At 32.9% G+C, this 23,921-nt stretch overlaps 1 protein-coding gene across 3 annotated transcripts in view; it reads left to right on the top strand.

Moving 5' to 3' along the window:
- LOC144843744 (tripeptidyl-peptidase 2-like) overlaps positions 1–23,921 on the top strand; it is a 117,795-nt gene that overhangs the window by 64,562 nt on the left and 29,312 nt on the right. For 2 of the 3 annotated variants that reach the window (XM_078700668.1, XM_078700667.1), the window contains exons 15-23: positions 1,768–2,036; positions 3,405–3,505; positions 12,199–12,295; positions 12,423–12,560; positions 12,795–13,115; positions 14,499–14,567; positions 14,791–14,930; positions 21,965–22,061; positions 22,428–22,558. In XM_078700668.1, the coding sequence (XP_078556794.1) occupies positions 1,768–2,036; positions 3,405–3,505; positions 12,199–12,295; positions 12,423–12,560; positions 12,795–13,115; positions 14,499–14,567; positions 14,791–14,930; positions 21,965–22,061; positions 22,428–22,558 (1,363 nt within the window). The remainder of the gene's footprint in view (positions 1–1,767; positions 2,037–3,404; positions 3,506–12,198; positions 12,296–12,422; positions 12,561–12,794; positions 13,116–14,498; positions 14,568–14,790; positions 14,931–21,964; positions 22,062–22,427; positions 22,559–23,921) is intronic. The other variant, XM_078700669.1, reaches the window with a different exon arrangement.

Here is a 23,921-nt window from a genome sequence, read left to right as displayed (position 1 = left end):
GCATAAACCATTGGCAAGATCTTAATTTTACGTTTGGTGTTAAGTAATTGCAAAACCTTTCTGCTGTACTTGATTATCTGTTTCTTTATGTTACTGCTAGAAGAGCTAGGCCGAGACAGAGCAGTAGAACCAAACGGGCAATGAAGGGGAAACAAAAGCTGAGGGAAGAGTGACCAGTCAACCATGAAATGAGGATTTGGGCTTCATGGTGAAAAGGGTTTTCACGAAATGTTCGATGAACAAAGAACACCAAACATAACTGAGGGAAAGGAGTGTACAGAACAGAAAAACACTTTGCAGCTACAACTAGCGCCATTGTTTTTTAGCCTAGCGCTTGTTGATATTAAATATTAATAAAAATGCTTTGTTTCCATTTTCTCTAGACGACTTGATTTAAATCAATGTGGTACTTCGAGATCAGTCGGACACAATCATCAAACACATGAAGGCAGCATTGATTTTTAGTATATTTCATTTATTCGTATCGGTCAGAATTCATAACAAGTGATAACCACATCTATACCTGGATTAAACGATGTTAATTTTGGAGGTGCATACCCATCTTTACTCAGCCTCCATCTCCATTCAGCCCAATCTATTAATAAACATGTAAAACCAGGTTCTTAACATACTATTCACAACTAGATATGACCACAACATTGGTCGCCATATTGAAATCCGAAACTCGCACACTGTATCGGTGAGTCATTCTACCATCAATTATAACTAATGGATGGATATGCACAATCTGTACCCACGTGCGGGCCACTATATATACTCCGGTCTAAAATTATTCTACCGTGCATGTCACCCCTGAATGATTACAGTGTAGATCCCCTATCCTATCAATATATTCCACGTTAAAATAATATGATATTGCGTAAAAGGAATTCTAAATATGGCCCTATACGAACGAATCAGCCAAAACCGCTAATTAATACATCCGTTGAATAAAATCCAATAACCGCCTAGGAGAAAACTTGTGAAACATCAGAGACTGAATTTTATTTTTACAGTAATCTGTTACAAATTGGCGGAAAAAAGTTGACCCACTTAACTGAAGTTCACTGGCTATGTAGGCCTAGTGGGAAAATTTCTATTTTGGTAATAATATGTCGTCAAATTTAAAACATAGCGTTACGATTTTAATTTGATTAATTCACAATGTGGCCATATAATATTTTTATTGCATTTAAGGCAAAATTCTGACGTATTTCATAGGTTTTATTTATGGTAGGCCTATAGTACTACTGCACTTAGGCTATAGATAGGTACTCTGTACAAACTCAAAGGTGTAGGCTGCATTGTACTTCCTTGGTTTTATTTTTAACATTAATCGCTAGACTCTGGGCCTAGATAGCTTGGGCTAAATAAATATATCGTGCGTAACTGCTGTATTTTTCAATCATTGTTCCCCTTGATTCATTGATAACAATGATGTTTATAACACATTACAATAGAAAACAATGCCTCTCGTAGGATCACGATAAAAAAAACAATGCAGTTCGTACTGTAGGATCGCGATCAAAAACAATACATCTCGTGGAATCGTGATCAAAGCACAATACCTTGTAGCCACGAAGCTGGAACGTGGGTTACAGTAATTTTTAGCTGTACTGTTATCTAACAAAAATATGTTATTTTGTTTTTATTTATTTAATATTTATTATACATTTTATCTTTGGCCTTTCAGTTGGTTTTTGTAAGTAATCATTGACATCATGTAATGTGTTGTTACCAATAAATGATTTGATTTTTTTTTTTTAGAATTATGTCTCTCTTCATTGGATAATGTCCAGGCTCGATTTGTAGTACATGCTGTGCAGCTTCAGAAGAAGAGTGCATATCGTGTAAATGAATTCTACAAGTTTCTTAATCTGATGGAAAATGCAGAGGTGTCTTATGCTTTCTCTGTGTTTGGTGAAAGTACTCTGGAAGTTGCCCTTGCAAAATGGTGGGCTAATCCTGGTGATGTACGAGTTAAATATACTCTTAATTTTCACAGCTTAGAACCAAGTGAGAAATCTATTACAATGGTAGGTGATTTTCACAATTAAACAACATACATTATACAAATAATAAATGTTTATGAGTTTAATAGTAAGAACATTTCTTGAGTTGAAAGATTGACTGCTCTATTTCGACATACATATTGTATATATCATATAATATTTATTCTGATATTCCTAATTTAATGTTTATGATAAATGCTTGTTATTGTTAATTGTTTGATTAATTGCAATGTATATTAATTTTATTAAAGAGGGCCCCTGAATACCAGTTAACACACTGGGCTAAACTGGAAGGGTTACCCTCTTTAAAGATACTGTAGTTGAAATCTAAAAAATTTAAAACACTGTTAAAGTGCATTGTGTATCATTGCTATTTGGTTGGTTGGTACGCATCACAGTCTTGTTTGACTTGCTATGAACAGTTTGACTTTACAATGATTGCATTGGCTTCACTATGAATGGTTTGACTGTTCTAAAGTAAACTTCTATTCAATTAATCCACTCCTTCCATCTTGAATCAGTAGGGACTTTACGAAACATGACGGTTAGTGGAGGACGACGAGTGTAAAATCATATACAGTCAACATAGCCATTTATTAGTTACACACCCTTGCACTAAGACGACAGAAGTATCTCCCTCGCTAGAACAGCATAGGCCTAGCCTTTCTAGCTAGGAGCCTCGCATTCAAACGCCGCACAGAATAAAAATCGTTGAACAATTAAATTAGAAGTTCAAATATTATTTTGAGTTTTGAAATTTCCATGTTTAAGTGTAATTTGAACTGTATATTTAAGGTTATATGTACATTATTTCTATTTGTTCTCTGTAAACGGGAAAATGGCAACTTTATCGTCCTCAAAAAGTTAAGACGACAGAATTTCACGCTCTGCCCATTTTGTTAAAGCTCAAACATAAATTATTCATGAGCACCGTCCTGTGGCTTCCTGTCATGTTTTGTAAAGTCCCTAATGTCAAAGGGGAAGCTATTGTAGGCCATTTTCAGTACTCCAATTTTGGATGTAGAGTAGAACAGTTTATACGGCTGTGACTATTGATTGATCGAATGTGAATCAGTCAACCTCATGTGGCAGAAAATTTTCAAAATGTTATCACCATTAGATATCACATTTTAGGTAGAACTAATACTGAATGGCATGTGATGCATAATTAACCAATCAAATGCCAAGGATACACTCAGGTGTGTTATAAATATCATGAATTGATTATGATTATGCACTTCTTGATGAACCTTATGCCTATTCTTGCATTATTGTGACAAAATTTGCTCCAGCAGTAAAAACAATGATTAATACAAGCTTAATGTTTTTAATTTGACTTTAAGTGATCATGCACACCATATTAAAGCTGAACTTGTGTGGTTCTTTTTATAGCATGCTGCAGGTGGAGTGATGCGCCTGAATGTTCAGTCAAATCTTAAGCAAGAGGAATTGTCACCAACTATCTCTATAAAGAACTGTGTTCAACCATTAAGGTAATACTAGCCATTGCCCGTCCAATGGACGGACACATCTAGTTAGTGATTATGTGATTCAGGAATCAAGATAGGACCGTAATATAAGTACACTGCAGTATACATACAGTACCTAGAGGCGAGAGGTGGATCCAAAGGGGTGTGGGAATGGCATGCAAACCGCGCCTCCCCCTCCCCCTTATATCAGCCAAAAAAACATTTTAGTTTTGAAAATGTCACCTTTAAGAGCAGTTGTCTATAAAATATGGATTTTAGGTGGCCAAAGTAAAAAAAAAAAATTTTCTTTTAAATTTGCACAGTGAAAGAGGTTTGGTTGATTGAAACATGCACAGACAAAATTAGTTTAAATATCTGTATCTTGTTGCCATAGTAATGGCCATTTTTTAAATTAAAACATTTTCTTGTAATTTTCCCTATTTCACAAAATAAGGTAAGCTCTTACACAGATTGTTAAAATTAAATTTTAATTTGAATATAAGATGATGAGGTACTGTATCAAAGGGTCACAATGTGTAATTTGACAAGTCGCAATCTATCAAGATAGATCATAAAGAAACTGTCACTGAAAAGTTGTTATGGTCTTCAACAGATTTTCATGCCCTTATTTTGAGAATTTCCTAATTTTAATGTTTTATTTGTTTTCGCGGAGTACGTAGGCCTACATGATTTCTTAGAAATATATGATTATACAATAACTTATTTATTGTAACTTAAATGGGGGGTGGGGGGGGGGGTGGATAAATATTTAAAAAATAAATAAAAACGATCAGTCAGGTTGTTCAAACAAACTATGACATTTTCTTGGGCCGAAATAACAAACTTAACATTAACTTTCTTCTTTAAAATGTTCATATATTAAAGTTAAAAGTATATATTTAAACAGTGCATCATTTTTTTGAATTTTTAAGGATGTCATAAATAAAAATAATACTGGGCTGATGGGATGTATGAATACTAGTCCTCGGACCAAGCCATCAAAATGAATGCATAATAGAGGATAGCCTAGCTAGGTACAGTATAGAGAACGCCTGCTAACTAGGCCAGATCATATTAATTATGGCATGGGGTCTTTTTTGGCATGGTTGGAATCCCTTTTATCGTATTAGTTTATGTACAGTGCTTAGAGGTTTCACAACATTAGGTGCTATATAAATCCAGGATATTATTATTGGTTATCCGCACTTGGCGGATAACCCCTTGTTATTGTCAGGATCTTTTTTTTTTTTCTATATTCTTTCCACGGCAGCGTATCTCTAATTCTGGCCAACATAAGATTGTATAACTTTGTCATAAGATTGACCTGTAACTGTAGATGTGCAAGAAACTTTGTTATATAAATTTAGAGTCGCGCAGCGTAAGTTATGCACAATTTTATGAATTTCGCATATTTAACATAGATCGAAAACCATAAAACAATTTAAATTGAAACTTGGCAAAAGTGTAATTTATATCATGCGCTAACTTTCTGTGGAAAAAGTTAAGAAGAGTTAAGAAAGTTACGCGCGTATACAATTTTTAAATGCGAAAAATCAATTTCTAATCAACTTTCTACGCGTTTCATGTCATTTTAAGTATGTAAAAATGTCCACGAGCACGCAAATTTTATGCGCATGGTGCGCTTGTAGTGATAAAAACATCTTTTTTTCGTGTGAATTATGTTTTTCTACTCTTTTACCAACTTTTAAACAATTTCGATTTAAAATCACGTCATACGAGCACTTCGAATTGGACAATTTTTCACATATTCTGGAAATTGATGAGTTGTAAATATCGAATCATGCAGTAATATGGCTAACCGGACATTGTGACATCATCATATGGCCACTCGAATATAAAATATAGGATATTTGTCTTTTCCGTCATAGCTCATCACATTTAATAGAGCGCATCTCCACCTTTCCGTATTCCATTTTCCCCCATATTTTGATATTGGATAGGTCAATCAATTATCTTTCGCATGATTTACAAAAGCATGAAAAAATTTGGTCACTTATTTTCATCATTCCAATAAATTTCAATTTATTATAGCTCATAAGTGATACTCATGATTAAAACGTTTTCTGGAAGCTGTTGAATTGTAGATACGAATTCATGTACAAATTATGTGCATCGGATGTTGTGACGTCATCATATGGCCAGTTCAATTATAAAAGTCGTAATTTCATATTTAGTGTCATAGTTCATGATATTTAAAAGAGCGCGCTTCCATATTCTACGCATCCAAATTTCTTCAACACGTTGATATGTTGTTGCTCAGATAATTTCCTTCCAAAATTGCTATCTACATGTTTCATTTTGATGATGTTAAAAATTAGATTGAAAGATGGGTCATGTAATTTCATCTATGCTACACTGTATATAACATATACAGTGTATTCTGTAAATACTGTTATAATACCGCAATGATATAGGTACAATTCAGCACTGTAACCTATTTAATTCATGTCATAGGATGGCATAATAATTGTCGACGTTCATAATAGTTTAACGCATTTGCATGTTGATGAGTTCAAATCTAGTTATTATTATTATTATTTAGAAAATTATTATTCTAAAAATATGTAAATAAATTGTAGATTTTGTAGATGAAACATTGGAATTTACTGCTTATAGCCTAATATGATAACGTCACAGTATCCGATAGGCACAATTATATCAATTGTAAATAATTAAAAAATTGAATAATTTTGAGATGTTCAAAATGTCCTGAACAATGCTATCATTTAATTAGAAATTGATTTTGAGCATTTTAAAATTGTGTGAGTTTTTTTGTTGACACTTGACTGTTTATAGTAGTGAATTTAATTGATATCTGAAAGGCAGTTACCTGCACCCTCTATATATTAACAATGTTTTTTTGCTACCTTATATCAATACATTTTATCAATATATTATTATATCATCCAAAAACAGAGTATAAAAAGAAAAGTCTAACTTATCGTGGTGCAATGTTGTGGAATAATTTGAATGATCAACCTAGAAATGCACCTGCTGTTAAAATATTTTTAAAACTTTTGTAAAGTAATGGTTTTTGCTTCATTTTGATATATTTTGTTTTTGTAATTCCTTGTAAATGTATATTTGTTTTATTGATATGTGTACCCATTTGTACTGTATATAGTCTTTAGTAGTTCATTTTTACCTAATACAAATTATAATGTCAACACGGCCAAATTATGGTGAAACAAGATATCATGTTTAAAGAAAGTTATAATAATAAAATAATAATAATGCTAATCAATTTTTGTTTGTTTGTTAGCTGAAAAAAACAATGGTACAGGGGCCAAGTGTATTGGAATAATTTTTGTGACAAACTACTTAGGACCCATATTTCTATTCACTCTAATGGGCAACGTTTGCCAAAAGTGAAACGGAAACCCCTTTTCTGACCGCTCATCGATCACTTTACCAACCATTTTAATCCACCACTACCTCGAGAGGACGAAACTCCTACTGAACTTACAACAGATATACCGGGGTTTGTTGAACAACTCCAAGAAATCTCTCGGCAATATCCGTTTAAGTGTTGAAAGATGAAACGTACCAACAACCGCTGGTGTTCGTCAAGGAGGACCCGAACCTCCTCCATTGTTTGATTTATATATTGACTTTGTAATGAGAATTTTCATGCATCACGCAACCAATCAAAGATTAGATTTCTTTGAATTCAAATATCGAATACCTACTACTCGCGAAGAACATGCAACTATTAAACGTGGACCAACTGTTGGCACATCGCAACTCGATTGAGCAGGTTACGCCGATGATATCGTGTTATATCCATATTCGTTTGCTTCACTCGAATCATCATCGATCGATTCCATTTTCAAACAATTCAAACTGAAAATAAATGCGACTAAAACAGAAACCATGACTACCAATCGTAAATTCACATATGGAGAAGATGTTTATCCCAAGAGTGTTATATCCCTTGATGGAAAACCTATCAAAAACACCGAAATTTTTTCGCTATCTTGGCTCGCAAATCGTCCATGACCAGAATACCACAGGAAACTGGGAATTCAATAGTCGCATCGAATCTGCCAAAAACAAATTTTCGTCAATGAATGTTTTATTAAATCACAATATTCTTCTCCAAACTCGTTTGATTTTCCTACGAGCTTATTATATATTCGAAGTCGATTGACATTCAATTGTCAAAACTGGGTTTTAACGTCTGTACAATCAAATAAACTTGATTCGACCTGGTGTACGTTTTTACGACGAATGATCCGTAATGGTTATCGGCAAAAAAACACTTTAGATGATGAATGTTATAAACTGTATTACACCAACATCTACATTCATCAAAACCCATTTACATTTAATAATTTAGTTTAATAACTAGCCGTCGTCTCCACACACCCTCCAGACTGCCCAAATCATCTTGCTATAATACCAAATTTAAACTCCTAAGGACGATCAAAGCATAATATATGTGATGTACCGCAAACTTTATATCAATATACCCAGTTTCTTTCTTGTGTTTTAAATTATGAAAATCTAAATTATTCAAAAACAAATTGTATGAAGAATAATATTCGGAACTATTTACGGCCATTGATTTTGTTATACATACACGAAGTATTCCTTCACTTTGAATTATCTGTAAGCTCAAAAATGAAAGCAATACTGGATATGGAACTTTATTGTGTCTTTACGAACTAAAGAAAAATAGTGCTGTGTGAATATTAATCTAGGGTGCACATCAGAAAGTGACAACGTGCATGTACATGTCGAATAGGAGGGCAAGAAGTAGATGAGAGGGACATGTAGGTTGAACTCCGTCAATCAGTCAGCAGTTTAAAACATTTCAATGAGAAAAGTATTGGAATAATAAAACTACAGCTGCTTACGGACTTGACACAAAAAAGTGCACATGGTGGTGGTAGTCAAACTTAGATGAGACACTAACAAAAGTATAAAATACCAAACTATATTTTATTATATATACTTATTATTTGAAACTGTGTCAAGTTTTGATTTTTTCCTTTAAGGGGTGATACTTTTATTTACACATTTCGTGGATTCGAACTCGAATGTACTAAGCATTAATATCAATGGCCACAGCGTTTTACTCACTGAACTAACCGTGATTTATGAAATTCATTCTGTTCAAAGGATAGATGTAATAAATTAAAACTTCAACGATGCACTCAGTCGATACGGTTGGCCAGCCGGCTGCCGAGAATAAACACTGTTTTAATTTAGTGGCATGGTATTTATAGATCTGGCCATGGAGGTACACAACAGAGGAGGTTGCATAGTTGATGTGTGACGTAACAACTCTTAACTTTGTGCTGATTACTAGCTGCATAATGGGAATATCTTTCCATACTAAAAATGCTTAGGGTAATAATGTTCAGCGCTTAGAGGTTTCACAATATTAGGCGCTATATAAATCTAGGATGTTTTTTTAATTTATTTATTCGGTATAATAAAAATACATCCAATTACAAAACGACGTCAAGGACTGAAATGAATTGCATTACAAATATATAAAAATAGGATAAATAGCTATAAAAAAATAAAACCATCATATAAAATACAACAGACCTAATGACCTATCTTTGAAACTCATTGTTGTGTAGTCTAATAGCGCTAGGTAAGAATGAAAATTTGTTTTAACTGGAATTGTTGTTAATCTTCCAGATCTGGTAACTACTAACTTATTGTTGAGAATATGAGATTCATCAGCTAAAATACTATTTAATTTAGATATAATTTCATCATTACACATTTGTGTGATATCTTTAATCTCGACACCAGTAATTTTGCTTGCATTCCTAACTATTGCGTGTGGCGCAGTGTGTTGACGTTCGACTACTGATCATGAGATCGAGGTTCGAATCCAACTCTCGCCGCATTGCTTGTAGCCTTAGGCAAGATACTTTACTTACGTTTGCCTCTCTCCACTCAGGTGTATAAATGGGAACCCGGTTAGATCAAGACACAACTTTGCGCTGATTACTAGCTGCATTATGGGAGTATGTTTCCATACGTGTTTGATCCAAAAAATGACTGGGGTAATAATGTTCAGCGTATTGAGAGCTTGCTTATATGCGCTATATAAGAATGAACTATTATTATTATTCTGTTTAACTTACTCAAATTGTTCTTTGTTAGACCATTTACCCAAGTAACACAGCAAAAGCTTAATACAGATTGAATAACACTTTCATAAAAAAGAAATAAAGAATCATGGCCTATATTATATTTTTTCAACTTCCTTAAGGAATACAGTCATTGAACACCTTAACATACACTTTGCACGTATGTGTATCCCAACTTAGATTCGTATCTATCCAAACCGCTAAATATTTGAGACTTGGGATTTTCAACATACTTTCCGTCAATAACAAGTGGAATGTGATTAACATTTTTTCTGAAGTCAAATATAAGCTCTTTGTTTTTTTTAGAATAAATACACAAATAATTAGTATTACACCAATCTAAAACGCTTGATACTTCTTCTCTATATACAAATTCATCTCCTCCTGTAATAACCAGTCCAACACATATCATCCGCAAACTTGATAAGGTTACGGTACATGAATTAACATTACATCTTAAATCACTAACATATATTGAAAATAAAAGTGGGAATAACACACATCCTTGCGGCGTTTCCGTATTAGGGTCAATATAATTCAAATTAAAATTGTTAACCTAACTCGTGAACTTCTACCAGTAATAAAATTGCTAATCCATGAACATAAATAAGGATTTACATTCATTGTTATCAGCTTCCTCAATAGTACACTTGGCCGAATAGTATTGAAGGCGGAACTGTAGTCAATAAACAATGATCTTACATAGCCTTATCTAAGTGCTCATAGATTGGTTGTAAGAGACGCAAAGTAGCATCCTCTACGCTTCTGTTTGAACAATAAGCAAATTGGTATGGTTCCGTTTGATACTTTGTTTTCTTTAATTAACATATTTTTAATCAATCTTTCGAAACTCTTCATAACAAGCGATGTTAATGCAATGGGCCTATAGTCATTCATAACTTTAGGTTGAGTAACCTTATTTAGCGGAGTAATATTTGCAGATTTCCATAACTTGGGAACCTTACCACTCTCTAGCGACCAATTAAAGATGTCAGTGAATATCGGCGCAAAATCCTTACAAAATAATTTTAGTACCTTCCCAATAATTTGATCTGGCCCAGCAGACTTCCTTGCCTTTGTACATTTAAATATATTTTCAACATCTAATACATTTACTTTTAAATCATCAAAAGCATTATCATTTATACATGTTATCAATGATTCTTTCAATTTTATGAGTTCATCTTCCAATTCGTTAGTATCAAACTTGTTAAAAAATTCATTAAGCTTATTTGCAAATCACAAGGTTCAACATCTGACGGAATAACCATATTCTTTCTAATATCATTACCAATAATAGTTTTTAAACCATTCCACGCACTCTTGGGATTTCCATTTTTAAAGCTATCCCTAATCTTCTCGCCAAACTTTCGTTTCCCATCTTTAATCAACTTATCTAAGTGCAATTGAACTATTTTTTTTTAATTGTTATCATTATTATTTACAGCAGTTTGTTTTAATCTAAGTAATCTTTTAATATCTTTATTAATCCAATTCTTGGAATTTGGATAGACTTTAATAGTTTTCTCCTTATTACACAAAATGTAATACAAAAAATTAAATAGCTACTTATAGCATCGGTTGTCTCATAAATCGAATGTGTCCCAATTTGTAGACTCAATACAGCACCTAAGTTCATCAATCGTCTCATCTGTCCAAACTTTAACTTTCTTGATTTTAGGCTTGCGTTGTTACAGTTTCTGCTTATACTTGGGTATTAGGTGAACAATACTATGATCTGATTGACCCAGGCCTGCTTTAGCGTTTGCTTTGTAAGCACCTTTAATACTTCCATAGCATTTATCAAGTATATTGTTGTCTCTAGTCGGAAAAGTAATGTACGTGTTTAGATTGTAATTATAATACCAAATATTAATAATGAACTTGGTGATGAGAGATTTAACTGTGATGTTATTCATTAGAATGAATAGAATAATGTATCTATGTTGAGATATTCATATGGCCAATTTCTTGATCAGTGTTCATAAAAGGGGTGAAATCATGTACACTCGCACGTAAAATTCATGATAAATGGCACCTCTAATTGGCTGAAAATGATAGAGATTTTGAAAAATTAAAGATCGTATTTAAAATGATTTTTTTTTGTGTGGTTTTGGACTTATTTATGTATATTGGCAAGGAAAAAACACTGTTCTCCTCACTCAAACTATTCTGACTCTACTGAACCTAGTTTAGGCTTTTCTTAATATGTTCATTGTAGAAGTTCCTAGCGCCGGTCCACACCATACAAGTAAAGCGGAACTTTAAAAGCCCTCGGCAGCAACTACAGAAAACTATCGCAGTAGAAAAAACTTGTAGGTGATTAAATCCTTGTCCTAAACAGGAATTCCCCCTATTCCCCAACAAGTTTCAGCATCAGAGACGATTTCGCGACCCATCAATTTTTTTTCGCGACCCATAGGTTGCGGAACGGCGCTCTAATTTAATCTTAAATTGATTTTGATAATTTTAAAGTTTTAAAGCGCACATGTGCATGATGGTCATTATTCATAATTTCATTTAATATTTTGAATGTTTATTTAGTCTATGCTCTTATTTTAAAAATGGATTCTTTTTTAGGCCTTCTGATGCCAAAATTAAACCACTTGGCTCTAGAGATGTTCTAACAGAGGGTAGACAAATATATGAACTACTTCTTACATATAATTTTCATCAGGTAAAAGTATCATCTACTATATTGTAAACCTGATACAGAGTGTATTCCAACAATATGTAAAATCATGTTGTTTTCTTGAAAACGAGATTTTGTATGCCATAACTAATTTTTATTTCATTTTGAATAGAGTAAAACATCAGAGATCACGCCCAACTGCCCTTTACTAAGTGACCTACTATATGAATCTGAATATGAGAGCCAACTTTGGATGCTTTTTGACAGCAACAAGCAATATATAGGTGCTGGTGATGCTTATCCTCAACAAGTAATTATTAATTTCCTTAATACCGGTATATGTTTATTAGACTTGATATGAAATTCCATTTTTATATTCATTTCGTTAGTATGTTTACCATACAGAATGCTCAAAAGTATTATTTTACTGAAACCTGTATATAAGTGGATGCGAATAAAAATGTCTTGCAAATGCAGACTTAAACGAAGTACACTTAAACTTGGAATACTTAATCCTTAATTGTTTACAATTATTATTCATCAGTACACATTAAAGCTGGAAAAGGGTGACTATACTTTACGATTTCAAGTACGTCATGAGAAGAAAGAAATGCTAGAAAAAATCAAAGATATGGTTATGCTTATTGATCAGAAATTGTCAACAAGCTTCACCATTGATATGTTTCCATCAGTTCTGTCTGCTCTTAATGGCAAGAACAAGTTCAACACAATGAACCTCATGGCAGGAAATTCAGTGCCTATATTTATTCCACCAATACCTGATGATAGGTTGCCAAAAGGAGCAACTTTGGGTCAGATTCTTACCGGCACAATGACATTGGCTAAAGGTGATCTTGGAAAAAAGGTATAATACAAGTTTTATCATATTTTGTAGCCCAAACTTATTTAGATACAGCCAAATTTTTATCTTTAAATTTAAAACTATTAATATCAAAATAAAAAAATATTTTGTACACCTAATGCTGATTTAAAATATATACCATTTTGAATGTGGTGTGACCAAACTTATTATTAGTATTACCTTGTTTCGCAAAGTATTTCAAATTAAAGATTTTAAAAACGAATACAACATTTCTACTGATAAATGTTAATAATATTTTTATATTTTAATATATCAATTCATCCTGGTATATAGTATGTAGTGGGTAAGAATTTTGTTCATAGTTTAACTTGGTTAAAATCGACATCCCTGAGGGATGCAGCGTTCGGCGGTTGCAAAGAAAGTGGTCTAATAAAAAACACATTTTTCGTACAAATTTTCCGCTGGTATCGGACTTGCGGTTTAAGAGGAGATAGAGAAACGAATTTTGGCTTAGTGCTATTATAATATAGAAGAAGGTAATAATTCACCAATATAGAAGGCGACATTTGTTATTTCATATAGCCGGCCACATAGAGCTGGGTAGATGTAAATTCATATTTTTAGAGGGCTCTATGTAATCATATAAATAAATGTCAGGTGATATATTATTGCAAGCTTGTTTGATGTTGCAACGGTTAGAGCAATGCCTTGCGATACAGATGTCGTGAGTTTGACAACCAATATTTGTTGTATTTGTCTAGTAACACAGTGCGAGTTACTACGCGAAAATTATATAACATAATTTCATTGGATTTTATTTGTCTAATGATGGAGGCACAAAAATTACATGTGATGCCATTTCGACCAATTGCATTCACATATTTACATAATCTATATAATATATAGAAATATTTTTTTGTGGGTTGTGACTTGACAAAGTTGCCCAACTGAAAATTTCCTATACGTATTTCACACATTGACCAATGTAAAAAGTTCCAAGTATTAACACTGCTAATCTGTAAGTTATTTTTACTATATCCAGTGTGTAAGTGTAAGTCATGCTGACGTCATCAAAAGATCAGATCAAATATAGGTTTATATAATGAGAAACATCCCGTACAAAAATCCTGGAGAGAAATGAGAGTAACTTTGATGATGATGGTTGGTTAAAGAAAATATACAAACTTGACAGTCACAATGGTTATTCACATTAAGTGTGGATAACAGGAAAAAAAGATGATCCTAGATAACACAAATTATCCATCAAATAACCAATTAGATTTGTTTTTTTTTAATTTGTTCACAGATTAAACCTAATATGGGTACTAATAACAAATTACAAGATTGCAAGTTTATATCTCTTTCAATTGCATGTCATCGGTTTAATATTTAAATTTTTTCTCTGACCTTTGACCTTGTTGCCAGGTCAAGTGGAACAAAGGCACCCAAGCAGATCAAGGGTCAGAGGGAAAAAGAAATGTTGGTTTGAAACCAGTGAGTTTAGATACTGTATACTGTATTTTGAAATATTGTTTAATATTTAGTCAAGTCAATATCAAATCAATTAAATTTTATTTTCTTTCTTTTTTTAGTGTTTTAGTTCGTGATAAATTGAAAGAATTTAAACAATGCTACAACGTTTTCTTGAATAATAATTTTACAATTGATGTTAACTCATCATCATAATTGTTTGTTTTTTTCTTTGTTTTTGGTACAGGACAGCTATCCTTTTATGTATGTACTAACACAGACGCCCCACAAAGCAAGTAATACTAAAGCCGATAAGTCAAAAGATAAAAATAAAGAAGAAGAATTTGCAGATGCTATTCGTGACCTTAAAATAGCTTGGATGTCCAAGTAAGAGTTTATTAATAATAATTCAAATATAAATACAATTTACAAAAAGGGGACTGTATCAGGGGACAATTGCCATCCAACTTTTATATACCAGAATTTTACGAATCTGGAAATTCTCAAAGCATGCCACATACACAGGACAGGGTTCGTACGCGTCCTTAATTTCCTTGAAAGTCTATATAAAAAAATAGAATGACATTTGTCCTTGAAAATTGTTATAATATAGAAACGTAATATGAATTCTTTCTAATAATTTTTTAAAACACTGAACAGTAATAAAAGTATTACTTAATTTTGTTAAATGACACCCCTAGATGGCCGAAAACGGTACTCACACGTAAAATTCACTGAAAATTATGCTTCACAGCGCACTAGAAAACAGCAAAACAATCGTAGCTTACCTTTTCCGGAAAACACACGCGACTAACAATCCCCGATGAAGGTACTTCATTTACCGGTACGGTAATAAACGCTAATAATTATTAATCAATTGCTGCAAATTTAGTTTTCTCAACAATAGGTATTAATTGATTTTTAATTTGAAAGTACAGGTATTTAGTGGTATTTGTGAATTTTTTAACACCATACAACAACACTTCTTTAAATTAACAGAAAGTTGTTTGCAGAAAAGTATGTTAAAATTTTGGATAGATTTTCAGTTGATATTTTAAAAAGGGAATCTACATTTTTATCAGTGTAAATTAGGGTTGTGTCATCAGCATACAACAGAAACGAAAACATATTCGAGGCATTATGGATATCATTTATGTATAATAAAAATAATAGAGGCCCAAGCAGAGAACCTTGAGGGACTCCACAAATAATAGGAAGAAAATCAGAAAGGGTGTGTTTAAATTTAGGTTTCAGAGGTAGCTTTTGAATAAATTATATACAGGGCCACAGATTCCATAATTATACTTATATGATAAAATATTGTGATCAATTGTATCAAAGGCCATCGAGAGGTCAATGAAAATACCAATGGCAATTTCACACCTCTCGAAAGCCCCAACAATTTCATTTGTTAATTAAAGAAGTGCGGTAGATGTATTATAGTTCTTACGAAAGCCAAATTGTTTATTGTAAAGTATATTATTTTTCTGAAGATAATTGTATGTTCGATCATAAATAAGGCGTATTATTTTGGAAAAAATCGGTAGCACTGATATAGGACGGTAATTACTGGAATCAGATTTGTCACCAGTTTTAAAAATAGGAGTTACTTTAGCTAGTTTAAGGTTGTCAGGAAAGGTGCCATTTATAAAACAAAGATTGAAAATGTAGCAGAGGGGTTCAGAAATTAAAGGGATAATAATAGACGAGTTAATATCATCAATGCCAGGTCCTTTCCATTTTTGAGGCGCATAACAATATCCATGATCTCAAAAACAGTCACAGGATTAAGAAATAAAGAATTTATGGATGGCGGAGGGAGGTAATTTTTTAAAATTTGCATTAGATGTGTATATTTTTGGCGAGGGTAGGTCCAATATCAACAAAAAAATTATTTAAATGATTTGAAATTATGTTGGGATCATCAGTTACGTTCCCTTTGTTTATATTCATTAATGTTTTTGTCATTGGAATAGCGGAGGGATTTGGAATACAGTTTTTGTTTATGCTTTATTAAATTTTAAAGTTCATCCGTCATCCAGGTCTTTATTATTTTTTTTCCTGCAGACTGCTCTTGAATTTGAAAATGTTTATCATACAGTCGTTTAAATTCAGTTTCAAATGAAAGTAAAGCAATATTAGGATCATCCGTACCATAAACACCAGTCCAATTCATGTTTGTCAAATCGTTTTTTAAGTTTGAAATATTTGTTTCGTTAAATTTTTAAGGTTTAAGGTATGATTAGGGTTTACATAGATTTTGGGACGGGTTGGTATATTTGATAGGGGTGTAATGTTAAAAATGGGCAAATGATCACTAATGTCACTATAGAAAAGTCCTGATAGACTTAAAGATTCAATTTGATTAGTTAATATGTTGTCAATTAATGTTGCTGACGTTCGGGTAATACAAGTTGGTTGGTCTATTGATTCTTAAAAAGAGATTACTAAAGACAGAATTAACAAAATTGTTGGATTGATAATCAGACTGATGTTTAAGTAGGTCAATGTTAAAATCACCTAATAAGTAAATTTTTTGTTGGTTTTTGCTAAATTATTTAACAGGAGATCAAAAGCATCAATAAAAGCATTCGTATCAAGGGATGGTGCCCTATAGATTACACCAACAATAATGTTTTGATTGGATTCAATTTCAAGTTCTATAAACAGGGAGACACACAGGGGGGGGGGGGGGTCTAGGAAAAGATCAGTTCTCTCTTTGAACACAACCCCACACCTCCACCAGCCTGCCCTAGTCTGTTTAGCGAAATGAAAGAATAACTTGAGATATTGGTTAATGGATTATCATCTTTCAACCAGGTTTCCGAGACTGCAATTACATAGAAATCATAATTGTCATTGGTGAAAAATAATTTGAAAGAATCAATATTATGAAGTAAACTTCTAGAATTAATATGCAAGGAAGAAAAGTTTTTCATGTGACTGCGCTCTCCAATTAAGTGGGTTAGTTGGTCAGGTTGATAGTACTTACAATTGGGCTGGGTAGAAGTAGAGAACAAATTTGTATCAGGGTCAAAGTCATGAGTTTTCTTGAATAATAATAACAAATAATATAATAAGGAAATAATTTAATAATTGAAAAAAAATAAATAAAAATTGGTCAATGTGTTTAGCTAAAAAATGTCTTATTTATGTTGCAGAAATATAAACGAGAACAATTATTTCAATAATGAATTTATGAAATTCAGAATAAGAAATTATGAATAAACAAGTTGAGGAAACACTTTATATATAAGATAAATAAATGAATAATAATTTCAAAAAGTAAAAGTTTTGCAACAAAATATGTTCTTGAAAAAAGTCAATTGGATCTAAACAGTTCCATGTATGTGAAAAATAATAGTTTTCAAGATCAACAAAAGAACGAATTGGCTTCACAACTTCCCGGCCTTTAACTTAGATCAATGCAAACACTCTTCCATCTACCAACCATGCTGACCATACCCTATGATGCTCACTTGTTTTTCGTAACAGATCGATGCGTTTACGGGTTAAGTCTTCCTGTATAGATAGGCCAGAACCCTTTAGCTTCCTCCGAGCCGTAATCACCATCCGACATTGAATGTCCTTGACATGTCCTGGATTTTACTAACTTACAGGTGTAGAAAACAAACAGATGCGATCAAATTTATGTAGTCATCAAATATATACATAATAACATTCATTGACATTTTTATTTGAAGATCTTAATAAATACATATACAAATATAGAACTAGAGATATGTTCAATAGAACATAAAACCAGTCAGAGGAATACCATTAAAATGATAATAGTTTTCATGAGGGTCATAAATGTTATAATTAACTTCAATCTTTAGTTCAACACGATGTGTACTAATAAATATTGTAACGTAATTTCTGCTTTTATTTATAAGGCGCATGTATATTTCCTTAATTTTTTTTTAGCAGTAGAGATCTTTTATTTCCTCTGAAACTATAGACTTGAAAATAATTAGAAACTATAAACGATATCAATAGAACATTTTTATACATCCAGTCACATTTGTGACCTTGGACTTGCATAGACCTAGTAATATCAATACAAAATCCATACAGAACTCGCCCAGCCACAAAGTTTGAAGACCCAAGTTTTAGCTTGATTGGAGCAATTTTAAAATTTTACCTTGACGTTTCACATCGCATGACCTTGGGTGGCGCCATTCTTGAGATTCATACTCATTTTATCCTCAGAATTGTTTTCCTCAAGGCTCAGCTAGTTCGAAGCAATTTGAACATTTCAAGATTTGACCTAGACAACCTAACTTGTTGAACCCACCTAACAAGTTTGAATAATTTACCCATGTTTCAGCTCGTTTGGAGCAATTTTTAAATTTTACCATGACCTTTGACATCGCATGAACTTTGGTGGTGCCCTCCTCGATTTTGGAATTACACATACCCTTCCTCCTGCAACCTGTTAGTGGCGTTTCATCGCTGTTGGTTGTGAACTGAATGAAATAATATAAAATAAAAATAATATAGACTGTTTTCTCCAAGTTTCAGCTCAACCGGTGCAAATTAAGAATGTTGAGATTTGACCTTGACCTTGAAGACTAACTTGTGTTTTTTTTCTAATACGAAGTTGCACCCTAGTGTCTGAATAGAAAATGAAATATATGATTCAAATTCTCCGCCCTGGATTTCCAAAAAAAAACTATATATCCCAGAGGGATGGTTTGCCAAACAAAACATCCAACTCGACCTTCGAGTATAAACTCGCGAACAAGACACATATGGGAAGATGAGCCGGTCTCGGGAATACTCATCTTTCAGTAGGTAACTTCAATGATCATCCTCCCAGACTTGCACCCGGGAATGGGTCCGACAGGAGTACACCTGGGAATGAGTCTGGCAGGTGTAGGACGGTATAGACCAGGAGGAAATTAAAATAGGTGTCATCTGGCTCTAAAATTTGTTGGACAATTTTTTTTATTCCAAATATATGTTATACAGGGGGGAGTGGGTTAGGGTGTAGTTTTTGAGAAAAGCGATCTTTTGTGACTTGTCAGTCCCTCGATTCTATGTTCCACTGCCGCATGTTTACATCGATCACATGACCAAAATAATGATATGCATTTCTTGCCTTAGTAGAACGTAATAAAGAAGTCCGATAATAATTATCTATTATTACAATGTATTACCATACAGTTAGGGCCTGCTTCTGCTGCAACTGCTCAAAATACGGTATAAAATACTGTATTTTTTATACCGTTTTTCTCCCGTTTCTGACGTAATAAAAATTGAAAATGTTTTTGACTCAAGAGAATTGATTGAGAAAGAACATGATAGAATGGGGTACGCATTTATAGCGTGATGTGCTCTATTAAATGAGATTAATTAGTACAAAAGAGAGAAAAATCCCATTTTTAAAATGACCATATGGTGACATCCGGTAGGTACAAATTGTATATGAATTCATATCTACAACTCATCAGCTTCCATAATAAATTTCTAAAAATGGGGGTCACCAGCCATCCTGAAGAGCTATAACCTATTAAAAATAGGTATATTTTTTAAAACATAATAAAAGTATGTGCACCGCGCTCGTAAAAATTTGCACGCACATGGGAATTAAAATGACATACTGTTTAGAAAGTTAATTAGAAATTTTTCGCACTTATTATGTTTAAACATGCGTGTGCGCGTAATTTTTTTAAAAGTTAGCGCATGATATAAATTACACTTGTGCAAAGTTTCAATTTTTTGTGTGAGGTTTTGTAAATTTGGTTCATACTTTCGATACTGATTTTAACCACCGGATGTAACCCTGTTTACTAATTAAATTGAGTTAAATAATTAGTTATTGACAATTAAAACGAATTTAGGTTTGCCCCAAATAGGGGTGTTTTCCGATCGTGGTATACACAAATATGTCTTATTTTTGTTACCGAGACAAAGTTGGAAGAGAGTCATGATAGAATTACTTATTTTGATACCAATATTTATTTAGTTTATAGAAGAGATAGAATTCCAAGTGATGGAGGTGGTGGCGTCCTAATCCTGGTGCGCAAGGATATTTTTCTGAAGTTGTTATTGACGAAGTCTGGATTGATATAGAAGTGATAACTTGTCTATTGAATATGGAGAAAAATCTGATCTTATCGCTTGTGTCTACCGTAGCCCTAGCTCTCGAGGTGAATACAACCAGAAGATCAGGGATACGCTGTTTAAAATATAATTCATACAAAAATGACCAGATTTTAATTTGCATTGATTTGTGAATTGAGTGAACAGCAGAAACTTTTAGATTAATCATGTTGCATATCCTCAAAATATGGTATAAAATACAGTATATTTTATACTGTATTTTTTAGTACCCCGTTTCTGCTAGAAGTACTATCTTGGTTGGTCGTGTTAAAATTCATCTTTTTTACCCAACCTGCCTTTTGATCCCCCAATATGGGGACAAGTTATTCCTTCCTTGCCCAAATTAGAATTTGTTATCTTTGGCGATGTTGTAGCCTCTGCTTTCACAGTCTCTGTTTGTTTTGTTATTTGCACACCCCATACTTTTTTTTAATTTTTGCTAAATTATCTAAATCTGACTGTCCTGTTTCCACAACAGATAATTTGCAAATGTTGTGATGTTGTTCCTTACTTTCATTGACTATAGATTATCCATCAATGTGTAAAAACCTTACAGAAAATCAAAATATACAGTATTTTTTATTGGCAGCAAAACCAAAAATATGGTATAAATTTATAAATATTTTATCTACAATCCACAATTATCCACAAATTTGGTGGGGAAAATGTGGAATACAAAATACGGTATATTTTTTATGAACACTGTTTCCGCTGCCAAAAATATACCGTATATATACGGTATTAAAAAAATACCTTATTAAATACGGTATTTACTTGGCGATTTAGAGTTTCTTATGCCTGTAAATGTGTGTATATAAGCCTCTACTTTTTTATCAAGTACATCTACTCCAGTTTGTTAATAAACATTGTGAAATAAATTATTGTAGACAGGGATAAGAAACTATGAAGTATCCTTGTATTATTGTGTACCGGTATTATATTTCAGGAGTTTCCACTTATTGACTGGCCAACAAGAATTCTCTGCTACACTCCTTGACAGTATTTTCACCAATGTATTAAATCAACCAATGCGGAATGTTTATTTTTAATATTAATAATCATAATTGTCTTTTGTATAGCGCTTAACCAAAATAAATATTACAGATCATTATCCTCCCAAATAACAAACTGTCTCCAAAAAAAATACATGATATAATAGAAACTTGCTATTCACGCTTATTTAATTAATAACCGGTATAAACATTCCTAATATAAACACAAAACACATTTATTTTTTTTAAGTTTACCTACACTATTGCAAAAAAATGTATCAATAGAAGAAAAATGCTATAAAAATGTATTTCTTTTTTTAGACTTGAAGGAAATGCAATTTTTGAAGATCTGGTTGGTCAATATTCTGATCATATCCCACTGTTTGTAGCCAAGATGCATTCTTTGGAAGTTGATAAGGTACAGTATATAGCCAGTTAACTTTTTTTCTGTCATGTAAACAAATATTTTCCAAGGGTTTTCCTCTGTTAAAATATAAAACAAAACATTAAAGAATATTTGGACAATTAATATTTTTGTAGCTACCTCTACCATTGAATCATTTCTGTTTTTACCTGGTTATGTAATTATACAGTAGCCATATTACCAATTATTTTCTTTGTGTCATTCATTATGGTAGTATATTAAGATAATTATGTTGCTGCCACTACATCTATAGATTTGTATTTTTTGTGTTTTTGTGTGTTTGGATTTTGTCGTGTTTAGTACCTGCATGCAAGAAGTAACAGAACAAATTTCAACAAGAGGATATTTGTATTGTTTCAGGACAGAACAAAAATGCTAGATGAGATAGTTATTGCTGCAGACAAAGTGATTAGTGTCATAAACCAATCTGAACTAGTTGCCTATTATGCCATCAAACATGATACACGAGCAGATGCACACCTCATCAAATTGTAAGTTATCCAAAACATAATATTTTCCTTGCATCTGACATCAAAGGCCCTATTTCTGCTGTATATCATCAATATACGGTATATATTATTTGATGACCCGTTTCTGCTCAAACTACTTTGTGGGAGGACTGTTAAAAAGTTGGCTTTCATTACCCAAATTTTTACATGTTGGGTGCGATTTGTTAAGTATGATTTAATAAGTTGTGAGGACGATTGAGATATGTTGTAATAAGAGAGTTTATTTACAAGGAGTTGGTGATTCACAAGGTCAAAAGCCAATGGAAACTGCGGCAGTGAGAAAGCCGCGGTTGATTTTAGTATACCAGTTATTAAGTGTGTTAGTCACTGCTGACAGTGTGGAGAAGCCGGATCTGAAACCAGATTGACTGGAACAAAGAAGGTTATTTTCAGTGAGCGGTGATTGTAAAGTTGAGTGTGAATAATTTTTTCAAGGATTTTGGAGCAGTTACAGTATGGAAATAGGTCTGTAGTTGATTAAGTCTTGAGTATCACCAGATTTATGTATGGGGGTGATATGCGACTGTTTCCAGATGTGGGTGAAAGTGTTTGATTTAATAGAATGATTTATGATATATGTAACAGGTTTGGAAATGTGTTTGGCTGCCAGTCTCAAGATCTTTCCCCCAATTCCGTCCGGACCAGTGGCCTTCTTAGGATCGACCCTGAGCAACTCTCCCTCAACTTCGTCCTGACTAATAGTTTAAAAACTAAAAACTGGTGATTGTCTTTGGTTTACCTCGATGTTTGTGTTGCAAGGAGGGTGATCGAGCTTTTCTCTGTTTACAAGAGTGTGGCCGATATTGACAAAATAGTCATTGAAAGCGTCAGCAACCAAGAGGGTTGCTTACTTCGATGTCGTTAACAATTAAGATCTTTGGTGCGGGGGTTTTCACTTTTTTGGGGAGAAGCTGCCCAAGGCCTTCCCACATCTTACCAGAATCCCCGACAGAAGTAGTAATAAAATCATTGAAAAATGTTAATCTGGCATTTCTTAATTCTCTAGTCGCTTGGTTTTTTTGTTTTTTTTGTTTTTTTGCATATCGCCAGTCACGTTCTGAGTTACTTTTCTTTGCTTTACTACGTGCGCGATCTCTTATGTGCATAAGATCAAGCAAATCATCCCTATCAATAAGCCAGGCACGCCTACTAACAATGGGTGCATGACGATTCAAAATTTGTATAAGAATATTATAAAATAAATCAATAAATTCATCGGCGTTAATGATTCGGGATAGATTATCCCATTCAACATTTTCTAGTTCGTTTACAAAACGTTCTTTGTTAATGTTTTTGAAGGAACGAAATGTTTTTGTGAGATTTCGGTGATAACAGCATCATGATC

The sequence above is a fragment of the Antedon bifida genome, chromosome 5, assembly GCF_963402885.1.
Source record: "Antedon bifida chromosome 5, ecAntBifi1.1, whole genome shotgun sequence".
In the NCBI taxonomy this organism is placed as follows: domain Eukaryota; kingdom Metazoa; phylum Echinodermata; class Crinoidea; order Comatulida; family Antedonidae; genus Antedon; species Antedon bifida.
This window is presented reverse-complemented; position numbering and strand designations above follow the sequence as displayed.